At 43.6% G+C, this 15,612-nt stretch overlaps 1 protein-coding gene across 20 annotated transcripts in view; it reads right to left on the bottom strand.

The window, feature by feature from the left end:
• Positions 1 to 1,105: 1,105 nt before the first annotated feature.
• The window catches only part of RYR2 (ryanodine receptor 2), a 781,807-nt gene continuing 767,300 nt past the window's right edge, over positions 1,106 to 15,612 (bottom strand). For 18 of the 20 annotated variants that reach the window (XM_035280524.3, XM_035280523.3, XM_054248004.2 and 15 more), the window contains 5 exons: positions 9,418 to 9,574; positions 6,970 to 7,034; positions 4,752 to 4,852; positions 3,811 to 3,862; positions 1,106 to 2,533 (listed from right to left, as the gene is read on the bottom strand). In XM_035280524.3, the coding sequence (XP_035136415.2) occupies positions 2,438 to 2,533; positions 3,811 to 3,862; positions 4,752 to 4,852; positions 6,970 to 7,034; positions 9,418 to 9,574 (471 nt within the window). In that variant the 3' untranslated portion in view covers positions 1,106 to 2,437. The remainder of the gene's footprint in view (positions 2,534 to 3,810; positions 3,863 to 4,751; positions 4,853 to 6,969; positions 7,035 to 9,417; positions 9,575 to 15,612) is intronic. The other 2 variants (XM_054248012.2, XM_054248011.2) reach the window with 1 other exon arrangement.

Genomic DNA, 15,612 nt, shown 5'->3' on the forward strand with positions numbered 1-15,612 from the left:
TTCCTGGGGGAATTCATGTTGATAAAGAAAAGCTTCCTCTCCTCTTTTGAGGCCTTGAGAAGGAAGAGGGGTCTTCCTCTACTGGTGGGCCAGTGAGGAGGCTGGGAAAGTGTGAATTTCTCCAGTAACCAGCTCTCCTCCTTTGCTCTTTCTCCAACACGGATGTGTCCCAAATCCCAGCCTCTCTCTCCGAGTCCTTCTGCTGCCTCCCAGAACTTTAGAGCTGGGCACAGTCAGGAGGGCCTATAAGAGCCTGAAAAATCTAGGGGCAGCTCTGCGTTTATTCACTCACCTCCCACCTGTGCTGTTACTCTGTATCACCTCTGATTTGGGCATAACTAGAACACCTGAATGTATCAGTGGACTTCACGTCCTGGATATTCATTCCTCGGCACTGGATGCTTGCTCAGCAGTGCTCCAGGGCAAATGGCAGGGTGCTCTCTGATGTTTTGTGGGACTGACCTCATTTATTTTATTTGGTCTTCAGAGCATCAGATCGCCTCCCTGAACAGGCTTGAAAATTCCTATGGTACAGTCAGGTTTATTCCTTGCCCCATATAAAAGTGATACCAGAAGACAATGGCAAAATCTGGATACTGTTGCTCTGATGTCATGCTGGTAAGGTGTAAGATGACAGATAAGTCGCCAGTACCCAGAGCAGTACTTGGCATACAGCAAATGTTCAATTGGTATTTGAACGTTTAATACACCACTTACCAGTGTACTGATTCTCTTTCATATTAAGACAGAAAATGAAATCCTATTATTATAGGAAATGAATTTCCTCTGAGCAGAGAAGAGCTTTCTAAGAGAGCCATATAAAAATTAAATAATCTGGGAGATAGTGATTGTTTTTTTTCTGTCTTTGGAGGTTTTCAAGGGGTCTGGCTGACCCATATAACAGGGAAAGGGGGTGGGCCAAGTGCCTGGTGACTCTGAGGTCGGATCATCATATATACAACAGACTTAGAGCTACCAGGAAATCTGACAGCGTTCAAGGTTTCAGTGTAGTGTTTGGGATTGTCTTCTATCTACCTCAACTTACAAGCTCAGAGTTTTCTGAGTCCCAGTTATAAGTTAAATGGAGAAAGAAGAGGATGAGAAAGTTAGTTAAATAGTTTAATCAGAGCAGTTTTACAATTCTAAAATTAACAAGCAGACTTGTAATAAAAGAGCTCCAATGTTTGCAAAATGACCTTGTTTCCATTCTGAATCTGACTTTTTAACTGTAAAGATTAGCTTTACATTTAAAAGGACTCAAAATGGAAAAAATGGAGTGATGTCTATGATCATCCGTGTTTTGTGATGCAACCGATGAAATCCCTGACTGGCTATTGCTTCAGCTTTGATATTAAAAAATGGCCTGACAAGAAAGTCCTTAATCAACAAAACTGATCACAGGTGGCTGAAAGAGAAAAACCCAAAACTACTGTCAAGTTCATAACGTATCACACTGTTGGTGGATGACACTGGCTCCAGATAGACAATTAAGCCCACGACACTTTATTACTATGAATATAATTATGAAGTTTCTCTCACATTGAGCAACTTGTTTCTGAAGGAAGGTTTTCTGTGTTCATTTAAACTTGCATAATAAACATGCAATGAATGGTTTCTTTTGAAAGTGTATTTTTTTTTTGCAGTCTTTTGTTTTCATACAAAGATTTCCTAAAGTTGCAATGTGGCATCGGAGCATTACCAAAATCATAGCGGAGCATGTGGTAGGGCAAATGTGAATTCAGCTGAATGAGAAGAGCCTCCTTTCATCCTGAGACACACCACCGGTGTTTTTTGTTTGTTGTTTTTTGTTTTAAGGTGCAAACTGCTTTTCTTACCCTCCCCCACCAAAGAAAAGAATAAAGGAAAAAAAACCTCACAAAATCAATCTAAGAAAAGAAAGGTTGACATAAAGAAAATAAAGATGCTTTGTCATGCACGTATCTTCTGCATAGCTTAACCCACATATAGTAAGGCACTATTTCCCTTTGCAACTGGTGCCCACAGCAGTCTGTTAAGTGCTACAGTGCTCTGTGACCATTAGACAGTTTCCTTCCAGGATGGCGAAATAAAGAGGCCGGGTGAGTGTGGCTGCCACGCGTCTCTGTGAAGGTCCCGTAGCTCGAAGAGACTCCAGGAGTCTCAGAAGAAAATCTGTCTGTGTGTTATGACAGTGTCCAGAATGGTTTTCTTTCCAGAGTTCCTTTTTTGTCTGAGTATGAATTTAGATTATTTTTCAGTCTTTAGTCTCAAAGAAAATACAGAAGTTGTGTGTGGGGGGAACAGGTCTTCCGTCTGAAACAGAGCTTTGATGCTCCCAGGAAACACACAATGCTGGCAATTCACAAAATCAGCCAAATGTTTCCAAGAGAGCAGAGAAATTGAGAGAGGGAGAGAGAGGGGTGGGGTTTTGGTTTGTAGAGGTGATTGGGGTCTGAGTTTAATTTAGCTGGTCTTCATACTGTTTCCGGAAACAATCCCCTGCTGGGAAGAATTCCCAACACCTTTCTTGATACATCTTCCAGACATAAGATTCCTATAAAAGTAAAGGAAATGGATTTACATCTTCCCCAAAGTGTGTGCTAACAAAACATAAGGTAGAAACTCATATTTCTGTTACCTGTATCACATGTAAGGGAGAAGCCCACATTCATTTAGATGGTAACTAACTATAGTAGACCTTGTTAACTTCTAGTAATAATCATAATCCTGATCGTAATGTAATAATTAAAAACATGTTGGCTGGGTACACTCCCTCAGGCCTGTAATCACAGCACTTTGGGAGGCTGAGATGGGAGGATCGCTTGAGCTCAGGCATTCGAGACCAGCCTGGGCAACATAACGAGACCTTGTCTGTATTAAAAGAAAAAAGCCAGGTGTGGTGGTGCACACCTGTAGTCCCAGGTACTTGTGGGGCTGAAACAGGAGGATTTCTTGAGCCCGGGAAGTCGAGGCTGTAGTAAGCCCTGATCATGCCACTTAACTCCAGCCTGGGCAAAACAGCAAGAATTAGTCTCAAAACAATATATATGTATATGTGTATATGTGTGTGTATGCCTTTGAGCGTTCTCTTAAAATACTGTAGCCTTCAAATTCAAACTAACAATCTTTGCACATTGGTAAAGAAATTTTAAATAGCTTTAAATACCTTATAGATTTAATATATATTGTACATAATACTTTGGTTTGAAGTTCGTTGGAAATCATCTGCTATCTGATTAAACAATCAAGGACATTATGTAATAATTAAGAATTTTTTTTTTTTTTTTGAGAGAATCTCACTCTGTCACCCAGGCTGGAGTGATCTCGGCTCACTGCAACCTCTGCCTCCCAAGTTTGAGTGATTCTCCTGCCTCAGCCTCCTGAGTAGCTGGGACTACAGGCATGTGCCACCACGCCTGGCTAACTTTTCATATTTTTAGTAGAGATGGGTTTCACCATGTTAGCCAGGATGATCTCAATCTCTTGACCTCGTGATCTGCCCAGCTCAGCCTCCCAAAGTGCTGGGACCACAGGCGTGAGCCACTGTGCCCGGCCTAAGAACACTCCATTTTTTAAATAATGGAATTCAAAACTCAAATCCAGCATTTTCAGTTATTAAAAGCTTATTGTCTTAAGTAAAATTAGTATAGAATTCTACTTTAACAAAGGCAATATTTTTCCATACTCATCCAACACAACAGGAACTTTATATCAAGATAACTAATATCTGAAAGCAATTCCACCCCTTGCTGTTCAATGCACACATTTTGTTCTGACATTTAGGGCTTCTCATTTCTTTCAGAAGATGGCATGTATTCATAATTTACCTACCTGTCCTGTGTGTTCTGTTTCATCTTTGTTTATAAGATACATCAGAAAAAACCTACAGATACAGAGAAACTGATCAGAAATGAACTGTATGGAAATATTAGGGTAAATGGGCATATTTAGCTATGTTGTTATGTTGCATTCAATTATGGCCAGCACAGAGAAAACACCATGTGCAAATTTTTGAAAAAATTACAGTGTACCAGAAAGAGGAAAGGCTGTTGTTGATCTGACTTTTCTGATCTGATGCTATTTTACCCTGGAGCCTTCAAGTTAGGAATCTATACACTGGTCAGAATCAAATCAACACTGATGAATTAGAACTGAAAACTAGCTTAAGGAAAAGTATTAATTTACTGATAAAGTTCCACTGAGTATAGTTAAACCAGTTTTTTCCCCTATAATGCTACTCAGCGTTTCTTCTGTTTGATACTGAAATTGCGTCAGAAAATCAGTAAGAATAGCATTTTACCAAACAATAGTTTGGGCTAATCTCGAGGAATGGGAAGATTTCTCTGTAGTAATATTTTAAACGCAGCTTTTAAGTTGCTCTCCATCAGTGCCTGATGAGATCTGTAAGTCCTCTATAGGATATATAAGAAGAAAAATGAAGACTCACACCTCCCTAGGAAGCAGCCTGAGAATTCCTATCTGAAATGAGAAACATGACCAAGATTCCCAGAGTGACTCTGCCCCTTCCTCCCTGTCCACCTCTTCATTTCAAGTTCTAGAAAGTATCATTCACATGAAGAGCTGGAATTTAACTTCTAGTCAACCTATTCCAGGGGAAAAGAGAGCCAATTAGCTGTTGGTCTTTTTCTTGAAGTATCTTCAGCAATTGTTTCTTAAAAAAGAAGCAGAAAAATGCCTCTCTGGTCTTAGATGGGTAGGGACCGGCGATGGCTACAGGGAGAGGTGAAACATTCTGAAACGGGCACACTCACAAGTAATTAGCCAGGTTGTGCTCCTGTAAAGTGTGGGTTTCAAAGCCATGTGGCACCGTGTCGAAGTAATCATTGCCTATCCCGCAGATGAAGCATTTGGTCTAGAACACCAAAAAAATATTCACGTCAGAGTTCAGAAAGCGAAACAAAAGGAAAACACTGGCCATGTAGGGACAGCTATTTGGTTGACTCAATACACCTCAAAGACCATCACGGGGAGGTTGTGTCAAACCCACGAGTATAAATGGAACTGTCGCTGTAAGTCTATCTTGGTGTTGGCTCAAATGACACAGGTACCAGCAGCAAGAAGTAGCAGACGCAGACAGGGAACAAGACGAGCTTGAAGGCTGAAAAGCAACGTCTCTTCCTTCTTTTCTCTAGCCCAGGTGAAAATGTCCAAGCTTAGTGATCAACTCTATTCATGATGTTGACTAAAGTTATCCTAGCAGGATTAACTGTGTCCTCCACTCAAACTGCGAACTTAATACCCACCCAAACAAAATCTGATGACCAAGCGGGGAAAGGTACAGACTGCTTTCCTTTAGAAAAGGCCGAATCAAATACCAAGCTATGAGGCATCCCATCTACAATTTAGCGAGGGTCCACCAGGTGCTGCACTAGGTACAGAATTAACCAGTGGATGTGTACAGAGAACAACTTTCCCCTCGAGGAACCAGGTGCCTGGTCCTTTTGCTTTCACCTTCTCTGGACTGTGCCTCTCCTCATGCAGTCTATAGAGAGGCACCTGCTTAAATCTGCCACGTGCCGGCAGGCCTGGTCCACAAAACCCAAGGAGAAGCAGACCCTCCATTTTATTAATAGAATTGCACATGTGTCAATTCAAATGTATTCAATAATTATTGTCTCATGTGACTTGAGTGCTCATCTTTCCCTGCCAGGTGCAAGCTGTTTAATGTCATCTGAAGCACGTTTGAGGCCCTGTATTTTAGGGACTACAGTAAGGTGATTGGTTATGATAGTGTATGCACTTCTTCCTGCCTTACTGATCCACAGCTGCTGAAAGCTGATAGGCTACATTGAGGAATTTGGGAGAACAGTCAGTCAGGTCTTCTACCACCGCAGTGATGTCTCTTAAATTGAACTGGCTCAAACCACACCCACCAGCTTTACCAATGAACCTGTTCTTCCTCTGGGTTACCTGTGTGAGCTAACTATGCCACATTCCTCTGGTAGCTCATGCCTAAACCTGGATATCCCCTTGCTTGCTCTATCCTCTGCATCCTCTGCCATCTGGCCAACCCACCAAGTTCCTCACGGAGGAAGCAGGAGCTGGATGGATTCCGGCAGTACTTGGCCAACTCCCAAGTGACACTTCTTTAGCAAAAGCTTCATAATCTCCCACCTAGAAAATGCTGACGGCCCACTTCCCTGCCCCTGTTCTTGCCAGTTTCTAGTTCATGCCTCACATGTTATCTTTCTAAAATGCAAATCTGATCATCTGGCTGCCCTGCTGAAAGCCCTGTTCTTGTTTCCCACATCCCGTATATTAAACTGTAAATTTCTCAAATGAGTGATTAGGTGCTTCATTCACTGGTCCTCCTCTCCAGCCTCCTTATCAGAATTTAATATGCATCTGGTAGCACTGAGGCTGCTAAGGAAAAACCTGTGCATCAGATTCTCTAAAATCAGTCTTGGGATATAATTTCAGATGGTGATGTTCTCATAGACCCCATTATGAGTGGTACCCCCTGGAGATGCGCATGGTGTGGAAAAGGGAATAGGGAGGTTGCCCAAACTATCCTCTCTCCCTGTCAAAGTCCACAGACTTGCACAGTCTTCAGGCCTCAGTGCAGACATTCCTCCTCCTAGGAAGTTCCCTGACCATCTAGGAATGAATCAGTTACCAGCCTACAGACCCCAGCACCTAGGACTTTACTCCCATATAGGACTCACCACACTGCTCTGTAATCATCTGTTTACTTGTCATTGAATCTTTGGTGTTGAATGAATAGTCTCCCCACTTCTGGAGGGACAGGATGCTGTCCCTATTATTGCTTACATGCAGGTGGGGTCCACCAGTTTCAGCCTCCCACGCTATTCAACTCTATGTATTGCTTGAATGGAAAACAGGCCAGTGAAGGCACAAGTTGTGCCCTTTCCCCTCCTCTTCCCACATTCACGATTGTCTTGATAAAGGCGGTGAGGAAAATGCGTGCCCAGGACAGCAAAAAGCTGAGTCACGCCTGTAGAAACTTACCTCCATATCTTCTTTGACTTGTTCCTGTTGGTCTCTTAGTTCTCCAAAAGCATCAATAATAAGACCTGGAGTTAAATAAAAACACAATTTAATCTTTCTCAAGCCATGAACAGCAATTCACAGTTCCTTGGCTAATCTTCTCGGGGAAAGGGGAAATGTACGACTATCTTGGAAAATGCTCAGACTGAGGCAGACCTGATTACATATCTGACACTCCTAGGAAGAGGGAGCTGGTGTTCTCACTCTGGGGGCATACGCTCACTGAAAGAGTGTTTTAAAATGAAGTGAAAGCAGGAAAAACCTTTTGTTAACTTGGCTTATACAGATGTTATCTTGTTACCTACTTCATGCTGAAAAAGAGCAGCTGAGATTTGTAAGTACAGAAAACTTTACTAATAAGATTTTTCAAGTACTAATTTGGAAATAAAACATTACCACTTAAACTAAGAAATTTGCGTCAAGACAATTTTTTTTTTGGAGATGGTTTTGCTCTGTCGCCCAGGCTGGAGTTCAGTGGTGCGATCACAGCTCACTGCAGCCTCAACCTCCTGGGCTCAAGTGATCCTCCTGTTTCAGCTTCCCAAGTAGCTGGGACTACAGGCGTACCCCACCACACCCTGCTAACTTCCCTGTTTGTAAAGACAGGGTTTTGTCATGTTGCCCAGGCTGGTCTCGAATTCCTAAGCTCAAGCAATCCTCTTGCCCCAGCTTCCCAAAGTGGTAGGATTACAGGCATGAGCCATGGTGCTGAGCCTCAAATCACATGTTTCACAAGTCCCTTATAAGGAAGCTTACTCGAATTTCATTGATTGTGGTAATCAGAAACACTGCATTGGTTGTTTTGTTTCAGCTCTTTTTCCCTCTTGTGACCCACTGGCTTCACACTTTCTTCCAAGTTATTTTATAACTTTGCCCTCTTATAAAACATGTTATTTTTACACTCAATAAGGGTACAATGAATTATGAGTCTCTTGTCCACAGCACATAACTAAAAAATACTGTCATTTGATGTCTGTGGAACTTAAAAGACATTGTCACATTTATAGACATTTAATTCAAGCCCAGATAAATATGTTAAGCAGAAAAGATAACGTGATTTTTCTGAAAGAGGAGAACGCCACACTCCAAGTTGCCAGGGCGTAAAAGGAAGAATTAGTGGGTCGGTACAGCACCGTGGTTTCCAGGGCTCTGGACCAGACTGCCCGGGTACGGATGGATTCCAGACCCAGCCCTGTCCAGCTGTGCACTTTGGCCAAGTTCCTTAGACTTACTGTGGCTCAGTGACTTCACACATCGGATAAAAGCACCATTCTCATAATGTTGTTGAAATGTAAAATTAGTCAGTACATATGCCCAGCAGATAATAGGTACTCATCGATGATACCATTAGGAGCTTTGTGATTATTTATAAAGCACTGACTATGCACCAGGTATTACACTGGGTACGTGAATGGTATGTCTTCTCCGATTTCTTTTTTTGAGACAGGGTCTTGTTCTTGTCACCCAGGCTGAAGTGCAATGGTGCAATCTCAGCTCACTGCAACTTCCTCCTCCTGGGTTCAACTGATTCTCCTGCCTCAGCCTCCTGGGTGGCTGTGATTACAGGTGCGCACCACCACACCTGGCTAATTTTTGTATTTTCAGTAGAGATGAGGTTTTGCCATGTTGGCCAGGCTGGTCTTGAACTCCTGACTGCAAGTGATCCACCCGCCTTGGTTTCCTAAAGTGTTGGGATTACAGGTGTCAGCCACCACGCCCAGACTGTATGTCATTTTTTAAAACCTCAACAACCAGAGGACTTGGAAGTTTTTGTTGTTGTTGTTATTTTTGAGATGGAGTTTCCCTCTCGTTGCCCAGGCTGGAGTGCAGTGGTGCAATCTCGGCTCACTTCAACCTCTGCCTCCCGGGTTCAAGTGATTCCCCTGCCTCAGCCTCCCAGTTAGCTGGGATTATAGGTATGCAACACCACACCTGACTAATTTTGTATTTTTAGTAGAGACAGGGTTTCACCATGCTGGTCAGACGGCTTTTGAACTCCTGACCTCAAGTGATCCACCCGCCTCAGCATCCCAAAGTGCCGGGATTACAGGTATGAGCCACTATGCCCAACTGGCTCAGAAGTTTAAAGGGTTAAATGGCTCACCCACCCACGTAAAGCTGGGGTTCATGAGTCTGAAACCCAGGGGTGGGAATCAAGCCAAGGAAAGTGCCCTTTCCATCACATTATTTGAAAAGGACAAAATAAAATTGTATGTTCCCGTCATACCCGGGTTCCATGCTGCTTTCATTTCCCCCTGTCAATTGCGTGATGAAGAAATACTCAAAGGAAAAGTCTGATGTGGCTTTGCTAGAAACCTGCTTGACATGATTACCCTACCTTGATCGTTAACTTCAGCGATACGTGGCTCAACCTAGATGTTCCTCAGCTTCAGTGAGGGTGATACTTGCCTTGTATTATGGCCAAGAGAATGACAATAACGAAGAAGAAGAAAGTGATGTCAAAGATGATCCGATAGATCTCATATTCGTCTCCTGCTGGGTCTTCAATTTCGTCCCCGATCCCTCCTCCAGCGCGAACTCCAACGTACATGTGGAACATATAGCACTGGAAAAGAGACATGCTGTCACTTCCTGGAGGGACATTACCCACTTTGTTTTTGGTTGAGACGGAGTCTTGCTCTTGTCGCCCAGGCTGGAGTACAATGGCGCGATCTCGGCTCACTGCAACCTCCGCCTCCCGGGTTTAAGTGATTCTCCTGCCTCAGCCTACTGAGTAACTGGGATTACAGGTGCCTGCCAAGACGCCCAGCTAATTTTTGTGTTTTTAGTAGCTACAGGGTTTCACCATGTTGGTCAGGCTGGTTTCAAACTCCTGACCTCAGGTGATCCGCCCACCTCGGCCTCCCAAAGTGGTGCGTTTACAGGCAGGAGCCGCTGTGCCTGGCTGATGTTACCCATTTTTATACTCAACAAACCTGAGTTCTCTAGTTCCTAATCCTCACTTTGGAAATGAGAATTGTTGCATTCTATATTATCTTTTTGTTTGAATATTTGTAGCTGTGAAGCAAACACTTGGCTTTTGCATGCTGCTATCTTTTAAACAAAGTGTATTCTGCCTACTACGCTTAGCACTTTCTCTCTCTGGGGAAAATTGAAAATACTTCACTGGTATCTTGGCTGCGAACCATCTGGGATAAGGAGGCAGTTGTATTATGAACACGTGAAGGGGCATACAACTATATTGTATTCAATTATTTTGGACAAAACAGACGTTGGAAAGGTGAGGTAAAAGCCCGATAAATAGTAAGATGGAATCTTAGCAATTAAGCTAGAAGAAAACATACTAACACCCTCCCTTCACCTAGGATATATGAAATATGGTGCTGAAATTCTTTTCTACTTTAATATCTAGAAGAAAAAAGAGATGAGACCCAAGGAGGAAATAGCATCTTATTATTTAAACCCTAAAGCATCAAAGCAACCAACAAGTACGCTGTAAGGGGGGGTTCACTAAAGTGCGTTTTGGGGCAGTGTCCTCAGCCTCAGCACCAATGACATTTTTGGCTGGATAATTCTTTGGGCAGGGGCTATTCTGTGCACTGTATGATACTTTTAAAAGATCCCTGGATCTTACCCCCTAGACACCAACAGCACCCTACCTCATAGTGGCAATAAAAGGCATCTCCAGATACCAAGTGTCCTGGGGGTGGTGGAGTGGGGAGGTGAGAAATAAGGTCCTGCTGGATTGGGAGTCGCTGGCTTGGAGCCTCCAATATTTTATCATTTAAGCTAAGTCCAAACTCCCTTTTCAGGCCCTTGAATTTGGCCACACTCACCTTTCCCAAGAACCTCCCTCTCTGCTCTCTCCGCTCCCCTCATACCTCCTCCAAATGAAACTATTCCTGATTCCAGATCTTTGTGTATACATTCTCCTCTTGCAATATCCTTTTCCATTCTTCTCCCGTTCCTACTCATCCTGCAGGGCCTAAGTTAACGATCCTTCCTCTGCGATTTTCTTAGATTGTTCCAGACACCCTGCGTTACTCAACGGATGCGTCACCCATCACTGCCAAACCTAGTTAGTTGCTGCTGACCATAATGAAGGGGACAAAGGCCTTAACACAGAAACACCACAGTCCTCTGCTGTCCTTCATTCCTGGCCATTGCTTCTCAGTCTCCTTGGCCAAGTCTTCCTCATCTCCTTGTAGCTTCATGAACAAATGCCCTAGCGCTGGGTTCTTTGACCTTTTTCTTTCTAGGACACTCCCTCGGGGGAACTTGCCCAGTTTCCAGGCTTTAAGTGTCATTTCTGTGCCAATCGCACTCATTTCTACTTCCGGCCTGGATCTTTTTCTTGAATCCCGCGCTTGGATATCCAGCTTGCTTATTTTGTGTTTTCTGTCTCATTCCACCAGGACTGACTGCATTCCAGCAAGAAATACTTTGTTTATTACTCTGTTGCCAGTGCCTAAAATAATGTCCAGCACATGATAGGTGCTCAAATCATTTGTGGGATGAATGAGGAGTGAGACCAGCTGTTCTCATGGAGCCTTCACTGCCTCAACCCACAGATCTCACATTCTCAGGACACTTTAAAAAGCACAATGTGGGCCAGGCACAGTGGCTCACACCTGTAATCCCAGCACTTTGGGAGGTGGAGGTGGGCGGATCATGAGGTCAAGAGATCAAGACCATCCTGGCCAAAATGGTGAAACCCTATCTCTACTAAAAATACAAAAATTAGCTGGACATGGTGGTGCGTGCCTGTAGTCCTGGCTGCTCGGAGGCTGAGGCAGGAGAATTGCTTGAACCTGGGAGATGGAGGTTGCAGTGAGCCAAGATCACGCCACTGCACTCCAGCCTGGCAACAGAGCAAGACTCTGTCAAAACAAAACAAAAAACAAAACAAAAACCAAAACCCACAATGTGTAGGCAAAGATCAGCCAACAGGGTTGTACCGAAATGCTCATACTTCAACCATGAGTTCAGCAGCTGATGGATCTGATAGATGCAGAGGAGAAAAAGCCTCCTGGGTTAGATGGCTGGAATTTAGGGAAAAGAAATAATGTGTCATTTGGAAAAGTTTTATCAGCCTGGCATATAAAGATGAGATTGGACAAGTTCAGGCTGGTATGTCATAGATTCAGCCTGGCATACGATAAAGAACATTATAAGGCCAGCTCGGCAAGTGCCCACCCAAGGTCTGGTCTGGAGCCCAGGTTAGGGGCCTCTTTTGCAAAGGGGCCAGCAGATCCTTAGAGCTGGATTAGGCTGATGGTGTCTAATCCTAACCTCATATCAGAGTCTCCTGGACCTGGCAACATTCTGGATTCCTGGTACTACCTACTGAATCAATCTCTGGAGGTAAAATCTTACAAACCATCACTTTAAAAAACAATTCTGGGGCCACTGCTGTAGTTTCTCAAAACGTAGTGCTTGAAACTGATAATAGCGAATCTGTGAGAGGAGGAAACTATTTTCACCATGTACTCAGGCATACTGTTTGAATTTGTTTTACCACACGTCTCTTATTTTTATTAAGAATTGGATTGCTTGTTTGTTTGTTTGGGACAGATTCTTGCTCTGTCTCCCAGGCTGGAGTGCAGTGGTGCATTCTCGGCTAACTGCAGCCTCTATGTCCTGGGTTCAAGAGATTTTCCTGTCTCAGCCTCCTCTGCATAGCTGGAATTACAGGCATGCGCCACCACGCCCAGCCAATTTTGTATTTTTAGTAGAGATGGGGTTTCACTATGTTGGCCAGGCTGGTCTCAAACTCCTCACCTCAGGCGATCTGCCTGCCTTAGCCTCCCAAAGTGCTGGGATAACAGGCGTGAGCCACTGCACCCAGCCTGAATTGCTTTTCTCCAAATCCGTGTCTTCATATGTATTTAATTACAACTACAGGAAAATTAATAAAGAGTGGTTAAGGCAGCTGCTTTTGCCTTTAGTTAGACCATCTTTCCCATTGCCCATGTTTCCCTGACTTCACAAGTAGCTTTGTGCTTGGAAGCCCCCCCACCTTATACTATCCAAGTATCTCTGGGGCCTCAATTTGGATAGTATACCTGGCTCTGGACTGGTACTCCTCCATGTCAAGTTCTGGTCCCTTGGGTCCCCATTCCAATCCCCACAGTGAGCCAACAGTGGTGGACTGTGCAGTTCTTGGTCCAAGTCTTGGAATGTCCTAGCTCTCCATCCTGCTCATTCGGGGAACTGTGTATGGCAGTGCTAATGACTAAGATTATCCAGCAACTGATGGATGAACTGGTCATCCATCAATTCCACTTGGTGATTCCTACTGACCAAGACTCTTGGTCTTGTACTTGGGAGTCTTTGGGTCTTGGGTTATAATTTGGCTTCTCATATAGGTTTTTGTCTGGGAAGAGAATGTGCCAAGTTGTTGCATTAACTCTTAATGAGTAGCATGTTGGTATTCAGACTCATACATCAGACTTATGTATACTGGTTAATGTGAGTCTGTCCCCAAAAGAATGATTCGCTTGTATTTTCTAGACAGGTAATGTTGAAGACAGGACCATAGAATGAGGCTAAATTACCAAAGAAAATGTGTCCTTTGCAGCTCTCTTGTCAGCCATGTAACAGCCTTTCCTGGAGATACCCTTCCTCATTGCTCACCTTCATGTTACATCAGTTTTATGCATTTTGATGAAGGGATTCTGGCAGAGATCAATAGTGGATTTAACAGTCATGCTGAAAAGAGAGTCTTGTGCATTTGCTTACTTAGGCTTAATACATTACCAGATTTAACAAGAATAAAATGTACAGTTCACCTGTGGGATTTTGATACTGATTTTCTCAGCCCCATCCTATACTACCTGGTCAACCCTAGACAATTGTACATAGTTGGCTGTGGTGTTGGAATAGGAGGTATGTGGAGAACAACTATTAGCACACAGCTGTCAGGCTTTCAGCCACCAAATTATCCTGCTGCAGCTGAACACGCTTTCATCCACCTTTCTTTTCATAGAATCAGCCTAAACCTGATAATGAGAGCTGGAGGTGGAAAGAGGTTTAATTCTGTGAGACAAAAAGATACACTTCTTTCAGACAATCTGAGTAATGAGGAAGGAAGGTGCCTGGTCCTACAAAAATTGAGAAGAGGAAGTTGTGATTCCCGGGATGTTATCTTCTGCGGCTCCCTCCCTTATCCATCTCCTAAACAGATTCATTCTGAGATTGATCACTGTTTCTATTGGCTTTAGGGAACACCGAGGGTCAGCTGCTGGTGAAGATGCTAATGAGACCTTCATCTTGGCAGGGGGAAGAAATTTGGAGACAATTAGATTGTTTGTTGGGAAGGAAGACTGAAATAAGTGACAATAATTAAGTGAGGTGATTTAGAACCTGCGCAAATGTATTTCCCTAGGAGTGTACTTTTGATCTTGATCACTTGGAAAGCCATTTTCCCCAAAGTGCATAGGTCTTGACACCCTCCCCGCAGCCTCTGGTTCCAGGGGGTCCCTCTCCATCTGAGATAAACACCCTCCTATAAAGTCTCTCTGGCTATCTAGCTAGTCATCTTTTTACCCTGGACTTTAGATCATTTTTCACTTTCCCCTCCTACATTCTTATAGAGGAGGTTCAAATTCTATCAGGATACTGCTGGTTTAATTAGATTCTCAGGCTCAAAACATCATAATTCGAAAAAAAAAAAAAAAAAAAAATCCCTGTGTGACTTGAGTCTGTAACGCTGCAGCTATGGCGCCACCTACTGTAAGTTATGAAAAACAGGAGGGCAAGTTGTCTACTTGCAAAACCTGAGATGTTCTCAGATCAGCAGAAACAACAAAGGCAGTGGGAACTCGGGATGAAGCGAATACAATGTGACATTAGTGAGGAAAATGTATCTCAAGAGAGAATACGGCCATCTCCTGTGAACAGGGAATGTTTAAGGGACTGTCATAAAGACAGGATTATCTTTTGAGAACTAAGACAAATTAGATAGGTTTCCTATTCCGTGCTGCTTTCTTGCTGGCAGGCTGGTTTTAATAAGCCTCTACTTTGAAAGTGCACTACTATAAGTGATCAGTTACATTTTAAATTTTGTTGGCTTTTTGAAGAAGGCCATACACAAGTCCTAGTAAGAAATGAAACGCAAGTGTTTGGCTGACACTCCAATTGAAACATCAGTCTAGGTAATGTGGCCTCCATTCTTATGTGGAAATTGTTTTTGTTTTTGTGATGGAGTCTCACTCTGTTGCCCAGGCTGGAGTATGCTGGTGCAATCTCAGCTCACTGCAACCTCTGCCACCCAGGTTCAAGCGATTCTCCTGCCTCCTGAGTAGCTGGGATTACAGGCGCCTGCCACCATACCTGGCTAATTGTTGTATTTTTAACAGAAATGGGGTTTCACCATCTTGGTCAGGCTGGTCTTGAACTCCTGACCTCTTGATCTACCTGCCTTGGCCTCCCAAAGTGCTGGAATTACAGGCGTGAGCCACCGCACCCAGCCCCATGTGGGAGTTTTTAAGGACAATCACTGGGATACGAGTTTGCGCAATGCTGCGCAGACTCCCGTCTGGTTTGACTGATTGGGAGCAGCAGACCATTGTGAATGAGCTAGGGATGAAAACGTCGCTGGTGTCTTGGAACTGAGTTTTCTCTTGCAGGGAGGAAACGTCT

The sequence above is a fragment of the Callithrix jacchus genome, chromosome 19 (assembly GCF_049354715.1).
Source record: "Callithrix jacchus isolate 240 chromosome 19, calJac240_pri, whole genome shotgun sequence".
Classification (NCBI taxonomy): Eukaryota; Metazoa; Chordata; class Mammalia; order Primates; family Cebidae; genus Callithrix; species Callithrix jacchus.